Source organism: Protomyctophum parallelum (genome assembly GCF_964188405.1).
Source record: "Protomyctophum parallelum genome assembly, chromosome: 2".
NCBI lineage: Eukaryota > Metazoa > Chordata > Actinopteri > Myctophiformes > Myctophidae > Protomyctophum > Protomyctophum parallelum.
Window position 1 is genome coordinate 14,247,640 of NC_139699.1, and position 10,533 is coordinate 14,258,172.

A 10,533-nucleotide genomic window follows, 5' to 3' on the forward strand; every position below is an offset into this window, starting at 1 on the left:
TGAGATGATACTTTACATTATCTATAGGGTTGAGATGATACTTTACATTATCTATAGGGTTGAGATGATACTTTACATTATCTATATGGTTATAGATGATACTTTACATTATCTATATGGTTATAGATGATACTTTACATTATCTATAGGGTTGAGATGATACTTTACATTATCTATATGGTTATAGATGATACTTTACATTATCTATATGGTTATAGATGATACTTTACATTATCTATATGGTTATAGATGATACTTTACATTATCTATATGGTTATAGATGATACTTTACATTATCTATATGGTTATAGATGATACTTTACATTATCTATATGGTTATAGATGATACTTTACATTATCTATAGGGTTGAGATGATACTTTACATTATCTATAGGGTTGAGATGATACTTTACATTATCTATAGGGTTGAGATGATACTTTACATTATCTATAGGGTTGAGATGATACTTTACATTATCTATAGGGTTGAGATGATACTTTACATTATCTATAGGGTTGAGATGATACTTTACATTATCTATAGGGTTGCTGATGATGTCAACGAGACTAGAGTGTGCCATCTTGATCGGTGCGCCGCGCACCCGCACCCATTCTATCTGTTTCCTTCAATCGCAATTATCTCCAGTTCCATTTCTGGTCAAACCAAAGCTTTATTCCATGGAATAGCCCACGCTGTGATGGTCGTGATGATGCTACAGAGGCTACATAACCTTATGCATTATTTACAGTAATGAGGCTCTGCAGTTTGTGCATAACTTAAAGGATAGTATACAGTACAGTAACAGAGATAAGTCCAACCATAACCTAATGATAACAGTACAGTATTTACCCGTCAGGATTAATTAATTAATTAATTCACCTCGTTACTGCCAGGGTTTCCCCCCGTTCAACCCTTATTTTGAAGAGCCAAAAATCCTCGACCGGATGTTATGTTTGTCTAACTAGTGTGTGTGTGTGTGTGTGTGTGTGTGCATCACTTCCGGTCTCCCGTTCGGAACAGCATCATCGCGACCATCACAGCGTGGGCTATATTCCATGGAATAAAGCTTTGGTTTGACCAGAAATGGAACTGGAGATAATTGCGATTGAAGGAAACAGATAGAATGGGTGCCGATCAAGATGGCACGCTCCAGTCTCGTTGACGTCATCAGCAACCCTATAGATAATGTAAAGTATCATCTCGACTCGATTGATCAAAAGCACTATAAAAAGACCAATTGACACAGATCTACATTATTGCCGGTGGGCCAGACTAACTCAAATGAAGCAAATTTACGCTAATGGCGTGTTAAAGAGAAGTACAGTATAGTATCAAAGTAAATGGTAAATCGGGACTCATAAGACAACCTGCTAGCTCATATAGACAACCTGCTAGTTCATATAGACAACCTGCTAGTTCATATAGACAACCTGCTAGTTCATATAGACAACCTGCTAGTTCATATAGACAACCTGCTAGTTCATATAGACAACCTGCTAGCTCATATAGACAACCTGCTAGTTCATATAGACAACCTGCTAGTTCATATAGACAACCTGCTAGCTCATATAGACAACCTGCTAGTTCATATAGACAACCTGCTAGTTCATATAGACAACCTGCTAGTTCATATAGACAACCTGCTAGCTCATATAGACAACCTGCTAGTTCATATAGACAACCTGCTAGTTCATATAGACAACCTGCTAGTTCATATAGACAACCTGCTAGTTCATATAGACAACCTGCTAGTTCATATATAGACAACCTGCTAGTTCATATAGACAACCTGCTAGTTCATATATAGACAACCTGCTAGTTCATATAGACAACCTGCTAGTTCTTAAGACGACCTGCTAGTTCATATAGACAACCTGCTAGTTCTTAAGACGACCTGCTACATGGTATGACAAACATGTGACCTCATGTGTCCTCCATGTCTGGCTTCCTCTCCCAAAATAGATCATGTTTCTCTAAGGAAAACAGAAAGAGGGTAATTACGCCACAGTCACGCCAATATTTGATTATGGAGATAATTTGTATACGCGTGCCACAGAACCCTTGGATGCAATCTATCACAGTGCTTTGTTTATTTCTTTAACCTTTATTTAACCAGTAAGAAAACACATTGTCATACTCCTATTTTAGAGGCGAATAAAAGTCGGTTCGGCGCTGTAGAGCCTACAATGTGTCGTCATTTGAGGTTCGGGGGGGCGGGTACCGTCCTAAAGTCGGCTCTTTGGTGCTACTGAAAATTTCTGACGAGCCTAAATCAATTCGGCACTACAGCGCCGAAACAGCGGTAAAATAGGAGTAGTAGTAGGTAGTAGTATATACTGTAAGGTTCCACGCGTTATAGTATAATTGACAAAATACCGTGACTGCCAGGATTGTTTAAAGGTTTTATGATATTCATTTTCATTTATTTTTCTTTTTTCTTTTATGACCTCAATTACACCCAAAAAACCTGAACTTTGAACATTCAGTGGATTTTCTGTGGTCTGAAGTTTTCTTTGGGGTTTTTGGGGCCTTTTGAGCTACAATGAAAACAGGCAACACAGTGAAACAGTGACATCTGCTGGCAAATCCCATTGACATATATGGGATTTGCAGTAAGTGATGTCACTTACTGCCGGCAAATCAGAGCACCTGTTTGAGCCAGAAAACCCCAGATCACAGAATCATGTTTTTTGGGTGCAATTGATATTAGAAAACCTAAAAAAACAAGAACAATTCCAAAACCTTTTTTTTAATGTCACAATCCCTTTAATTACCTTTGGAGCAAGTATTTGCGCCATGAGAATCTGCTTGAAAACAGTCCCATGATTTGTTATTGAGCCGACACACATAAGCCACTTCCTCGATCCGGGTCACAGACAAAGAGCAAAAAGCGAGCCAAGATTGTCCTACCCCCCTCGTTCACTTTGCATTGGACTCGGTTTCCCAGAAGCCCTTGCAAGTCGCCGGTTGGTTGGTTGGTTTTTCGGTTACGCCATCATGACGCGTCCGCCTCGTCACAATGTCAATGGAATAAATGTCATGGGACGCGGGTTATGTGTTCAAAGTGTTTAATACAAGTGTGAACTAGCCAAGAAGAGCCAAATAATATTACACAGCTCTGCCGGTACCAACAAATAACAGGGTAACATTTAGGACAGACAAATAACATTTTAATCACTTCACATTCGACACACACGTTCCACACGCCCACAGGGAGTGCAGTGCCCGGTATCGAGTCGGTCGGACGCACGGTTCTCCAGAACCACCACAAAAGGCTCTGCTCAGGCTCTGCCAGTGAGCCTAATCAGTCTAAATCCCCTCACCTGTGCAATTTCCAGCCTCTGCCTCAGCCAATTGATTGCAATTGATTGCAACCTCACACCTGCAAATTGATTACTTAACCACTCCACTTTTCACAGTCAATTTGCACTCTCTCACACACAGGCAGACAGACGAATACAGAGATCTCCATGTGGGACACAGACAGACAGACAGACAACTACAGAGATCTCCATGTGGGACACAGACAGAGAGACACATACAGAGATCTCCATGTGGGACACAGACAGACAGACAAATACAGAGATCTCCATGTGGGACACAGACAGACAGACAAATACAGAGATCTCCATGTGGGACACAGACAGACAAATACAGAGATCTCCATGTGGGACACAGACAGACAGACAAATACAGAGATATCCATGTGGGACACAGACAGACAGACAAATACAGAGATCTCCATGTGGGACACAGACAGACAGACACATACAGATATCTCCATTCTGGACACAGACAGACAGACACATACAGAGATCTCCATGTGGGACACAGACAGACAGACAGACATATACAGAGATCTCCATGTGGGACACAGACAGACAGACAACTACAGAGATCTCCATGTGGGACACAGACAGACAGACAACTACAGAGATCTCCATGTGGGACACAGACAGACAGACACATACAGAGATCTCCATTGTGGACACAGACAGACAGACACATACAGAGATCTCCATGTGGGACACAGACAGACAGACAGACACATACAGAGATCTCCATGTGGGACACAGACAGACAGACAACTACAGACATCTCCATGTCGTACACAGACAGATACAGAGATCTCCATGTGGGACACAGACACATACAGAGATCTCCATGTGGGACACAGACAGACAGACAACTACAGACATCTCCATGTGGGACACAGACAGACAACTACAGACATCTCCATGTGGGACACAGACAGACAGACAACTACAGACATCTCCATGTGGGACACAGACAGACAGACACATACAGAGATCTCCATGTGGGACACAGACAGACAGACACATACAGAGATCTCCATGTGGGACACAGACAGACACATACAGAGATGTGGGACACAGACAGACACATACAGAGATCTCCATGTGGGACACAGACAGACAGACACATACAGAGATCTCCATGTGGGACACAGACAGACAGACACATACAGAGATCTCCATGTGGGACACAGACAGACAGGCACATACATAGATCTCCATGTGGGACACAGACAGACAGACACATACAGAGATGTGGGACACAGACACACAGACAGACACAGAGATCTCCATGTGGGACACAGACAGAGGTTATAATAGTTAACTAAAACAAAAAAACTAAAACTAGAATTAAAAAAATAATTAGTTAACTGAAACTAATACAAAATTAAAATAAATTAAAAAACGATAACTAAACTGAAACTGTATTGTGTGTCCTCAAAACTAACTAAAACTAACTGAAATTATAGACAAAATAACCTTAGTTTTAGTTTTTAATTATCAATATTTATATGCCTTTCGGATATTTATAATATAATCCTTTTAAATTCATTCGATTCATTTCCTCATTTCTCCAACAGGTTTTATGGCAGTTTTCAGCATCGTACGGCAGCATGTAGCCACGCTAAGGCCGGCTTTTCTTTGCTTTTCAGACAGCTGGAGGATGGAAAAGAAGCTCCACCTCCGCGGCTGACTGACGCGACGGACAGATTCCCGGAAACGCTCTCCTCTGCGTCAGTCAGCCGCGGGGGTGGAGCTTCTTTTCCATCCACCAGCTGTCTAGAAAGCCGGAATGACGTCGGGCGCCAGGTTCTTCTGTCCGCGGCTGTGCGCTAAGGTGTGCCTGCACTGTAACCCTAACCCACAAATAAACCAAAGTACGAAAAAAACTAAAACTAAACTAAAACTAAGCATTTTCACCAAAATAAAAACAAAATAAAAACTAGCAAACCCGCTCTAAAAACTAAAACTAACTGAATTAGAAAAGAAATATGTCAAACCAAACTATAACTAAACTATAATGAAAAAAACAAAACTATTATAACCTCGAGACAGACAGACAGACACATAGTCTCCATGTGGGACACAGACAGATAGTTGAAACGGGTGCTATGACAAGTTGACTTCAGGCAGTGGCGGTCCGTACTGAAATGAACTGGGCGGGGTGCACCCACTGGGCCTTCTACAATCTAGAGACCGTCCGGGACTAAACGCACAACGAGAGAGAGAGAGAGAGAGAGAGAGAGAGAAAGTGAGAAAGAGAGAAAGAGAGAGAGAGAGAGAGAGAGAGAGACAGAGAGAGAGAGCGCTTCGCAACGCACACGTTACAACCAAGTGGGCACTGAGTTTGAGAGAGACTCGGCCACACAGGCACACACTGTCAGCAGTGAGCACCAGCCACAAGTTCACAACAACCATAGCGCATAGCCAGCGCCCAGCCGGCCTGGGTACTAACGTATCATTTGTTTTTCTCTTCAACCCGGACCCGGCCATAAAACGATCAATGATCAATAAGCTGCATCACATCACATGTAATATAAATATCATTACCATGGCTGATCATATCATGCCGACCCTTCGTAAATCCACCACCACAGTTTGTTCTCCTAGTCCAGCCATTTTCCGTGTTTGTTTGCGAGTTAAATCCGAGTTAAAAACCTTAGATAGCATTTCTGTTGGATTATATAGCATTTGATACAGACTTATAGCATGTTATGTAGACAGCACTGTAATTGTATTGTATGTAGTCATAGCACGCCATAGTACACATATATAGCATAGTAGTAAAGATGTATAGTTTATATGTATAGTGTATGTATAGTTTCACTATATAAATATTCCACTGTTACTTTCTTAGCTTACGCATGTTTCATGATAAATGCTTTTTATGTGATGTATTCCCATGCTTTGTTCTTGCTTAAATGTAAGTCGCTCTGGATTAAGAGCGTCTGCTAAATGCCTAAATTGTAAATTGTAATTGTAAATCTGTTAATTTAGCGAGCTCAATCAACCACAGATGGGAACTTGCACAGAAAGTTTCAAACACCCGGTTCTCTTTCTCATTGGACAATATTTTGTCCCCAGCGATGGGATCCAAGCAAGACGTTGGAAGCAGCACAGAATGGAAGCAGAGCATCCAGCCTGTCTGAGTGAGAAACAGTGCAGTGGCAGCGAAATAAATACAATATATATTAATATTTGTTAAAAAGAAAAACGTATTATAAAATATAAATTTCTGCATCAGGCCAGCAGAGAAGGCCTTGCTGGCCCCGACGGCCCACCACTGACTTCAGGTATTATTAGGTTCCAAAGTTGCATCGTTCTCAAGTAGGCCAGTGGCCGACGGGCTCGTGCAGGTCTAGTCCAATAAGAGTTTTCAGAACCCATCACATTCCCAAGGGGCAGTTCAAACGATGCAGTCAACCATTCATTGTCAATGGAAGCCTCTGACGTTGCAGAGACGCAACGATGCATGTAGCTGCTCCAAATCAACTCACAACGCGTCTATGCATCGTTGCAGAGACACAACGATGCATGTACGTAGCGGCTCCAAATCAACTCACAACGCATCTTTGCATCGTTTCAACTGCCCGTATAAACGCACCATTAGAAGGAAACAACACCGTCACCCTGTTTACATACAAAGCACTACTTGTAAACAACAAGGTACAACCGCTCAACAAAACTGCTAGATCCCAATACATCAAGTTATGGCACCAGATCTGAAGATAGGTTTATGCTGAATGTGCCTATAAACCAATTCTAAGCTGGGAGATACTGCCTTCAGGGTGTATATGAAATGGATTTCAAGAAAAGTTGAAGTTATACATGTCCTTGTTTCGTTTGCTATTTTTAAAGATTTTCAGCTGACCTATGCCTACAGTGTGCATAGGCCTATGCACCTGCTTTTTGTAATATTTGTCCCCCGTCGTACACCATGTGTGACCTCATAAAATGCTGGCGTGGTTACCATAGAGTAATAAAAGTTGCTCAGTGGTGTTTTGAAGCACCCGGAAGAACTGTCTACTTCCTTTTTGGACATAAAAATTTGGTGTCCAAAATGCGGAAGTGCAAACGGGCTCTCAATGTTTAAGCCCAGATGCTGCACAGGGTTTCCTCGTCATAACTCCACGGGTCCGCCTGCAGTCCCTCCTCTGACCAGTAGGGCCGAGTGCTTCGACGTTGGAGAGCCTCAATGGGGGTCTTGGTGGTTACCCATTGTTGTGGGGAGGGGGCGGGCGCGGAGTGGAGCGTGCATATCATTATATTCTGAATCAATGGCGCAGAAAGCTGAGCACAGGCAGACTTCACATACTAGAGCATGTCTGAAATCGACATGTAAATATGAAATAAATGCTTAAACATGTAGCTATAGGTGTAATGTTAGAGACCACAGAAGTGAACCTTTCAAGCCTGTTTTCTCAACTCGCTGTTTCTCTGCAAGACATTACTCTATAAGCCATATCTCCAAAACTGGTGGGCCAAACTGAACAACCAATATGTCAATTTGAAGCTATGATTCCCTGCGAAAAGGAAAATTCTAAAATCCAATGGCAGTCCCTCAGTCACATTTGGTCACATATAGAATGTCAGAACAGGAAGGATGGGTGGTGAGGGATCAACATGTCAGAACAGGTCAGCTCAGTGACATGCAGTGAAGGCCGTCGGGATCGGTTGAGTTGAACCCGCGGCACACTGCCAAACTGGATTACCATGCAGCCAAGGAAGGTGCCTGGACCGCTGAGCCACGGCCCAGGCCGATCTGACCTCATCTGACCTCATCAAACCCTGCAATGTGCACTCAAGACACTGCCTCCGCTGCAACTCTTATTATAGATCTCCAAATAAGGAGCTGACCTGTTTTGACATCCCATATAGTATATGTTGATCTGACCTCATCAAACCCTGTATACACTCAAGACACGCTCCATATATGGCCAGTACAGAATTCATCCCAATATGTCGGAGAAACGGGTAAAACAATAGCTACAAGGCTGGGACAACACAGATACAATATTAACAATGCAAAAAAGACAACCACAAGGTTGGTTCAAAATTTCATGGCTCACGGCATTGAAGCTCTAAAAGGCGCTGGACTTAAAACACAATCCCAACTGGACAGTAGGATAAAGACGTTTTAATGAAAAACAGTGGATTAAGAACCTCAACACGGATTTTCCTGGAGGCTTAAACATGCCTAAAATCAGATCTTGAATACAACAAAACTTAAACTCAGGATAAAACTGGAGAAAATCTAAAAGTGATTGGATCAGACTTCTTTTGGATACATGGCGAATGCATTCATTCCGTGCATTGTGCTTACACAATGCACAATGCACTGAAGTCTTTCCGTGCCCCCCCCCCCCCCCCCCCATGCCAAAGCGCCAGCACTCCCCCAGCAGTCTGCTGTCACCCAGGAGGATGGGTGCACACCCTCAGGCTCTAGTAGTCTTATTATCAGTAGCATGGTAGTGTTGTCGTCTCCTTACCTTTGGCTCCTCGCAGCACGAAGCCGAAGCCCTCGTTGTCCCTCTTGGTCAGGACCACGCTCTTCTCGTCCACCACCACGTCGCTGTGGAGGTGATGCAGAAGATGCAGAGGGTCACGGTGGTTAGTGGTGGCCGTCATGCGGAGCATGGCACAGCCTGATGGCGCGCGCAGCGGGAGCGGTCCCATGCTCATCCTGCTCAGAGCCGCCGCCCGAGACACATCATGAGGGTCCTCCTCCGCAAACGTGGGAACTATCCATGGTGCTGATGCCAGCGGAACTATCCATGGTGCTGCCCGTGCTGCCGCTGCTGTGGTGCTGGAGGAGGTGGTGGTGGTGCCAGGACGGCATGCAGCGCAGCAGGGGGGGTGCCAGGGCAGGACCATGCAGCCACCCACCCACCCACCCTCCACCGCCACAACCCCTAACCTATAATACACCTCCAACCCACCGGACCACCGGACCACCCACCCACCCAGTCCAGCGCTGCTGCTGGCTCACAGAGCTACGGAGCCGTTAGATCAGGCAGGGTGACGGAGACGCTCACAGCCCCGATGGGAGCGACGACGCGGCATGGAGAGAGAGAGAGAGAGAGAGAGAGAGAGAGAGGGAGCAGTCTCCAGATAGAAGAACACACACACACACACACACACAAAATGATCCAAGCGACGCTCCGCCTCTCTCTCTCTGTTTCTCTCTCTCTCTGTTGCTCTCTCTGTATCTCTCGCGCGGGCGCACACACACACTAACACGCACACACGCGCACGCACGCACACACACACACACACACACACACACACACACACACACAGACACACACACACACACACGCACACACACACACACACACACACACACACACACACACACGGCTCGTCAGTAGGTGAAAGGGAGGCAGGTTATCCCCAGGAGTGACGTTGTGGCTCCAGGTCGATAATAAGCATCGTTATTATAGTCATCATCGTGAACACAGCTGATGTCTAATGACGGGATGGATCGCACGGCCATGCTATTGGCTGATTAACCTGGTTACGTCGGGATTCCACGGCCGTACGGATAGGACGGGCAGACTGGCTGTAGCGATGTACAAATACAATACATAGAGGTTCCTTACGTGGAGAGAGAGAGAGAGAGAGAGAGAGAGAGAGAGAGAGAGAGAGAGAGAGAGAGAGAGAGATAGAGAGAGAGAGAGAGAGAGAGAGAGAGAGAGAGAGAGAGAGAGAGAGAGAGAGAGAGAGAGAGAGAGATAGAGGGGAGGGGGTGGGCGGGACTGGCTTCCTAGCAACAGTACAGCGCATGCAGCGTTGCCATAGCAACACAATGTGTTTGGAGCGCTGTGATGCTGACTGACATGTGTGCATGGCACACACACACACACACACGCACACGCACGCACAAACACGCACGCACGCACACACACACACACACACACACACACACACACAGTCTCAGGTCTCACCTGGAAGCGTCAAAGCTGTCGTAGGAGCCGACGGTGTAATGTCTGAACAGCTTCCGTCTGTCACTGCGGTCCGCTCTGCAATCTGACAACACACACATGACACCAGCACTGTTAGGGTTAACCCGGTCCGCTCTGCAATCTGACAACACACACACACACACCAGCACTGTTAGGGTTAACCCCGACCCACTCTGCAATCTGACAACACACACCGACACCAGCACTGTTAGGGTTAACCCCGACCCGCTCTGCAATCTGACAACACAC

The 10,533-nt window shown here is 44.8% G+C and overlaps 1 protein-coding gene across 1 annotated transcript in view; it reads right to left on the reverse strand.

Moving 5' to 3' along the window:
- Window positions 1-10,533, reverse strand: part of LOC310854527 (SH3 and multiple ankyrin repeat domains protein 2-like) — a gene marked incomplete at both ends in the record, with an annotated part of 149,655 nt that overhangs the window by 72,534 nt on the left and 66,588 nt on the right. Inside the window, 2 exon segments of the mRNA XM_083759207.1 lie at window positions 8,809-8,891; window positions 10,267-10,348. Coding sequence (XP_083615333.1) covers window positions 8,809-8,891; window positions 10,267-10,348 — 165 coding nt within the window.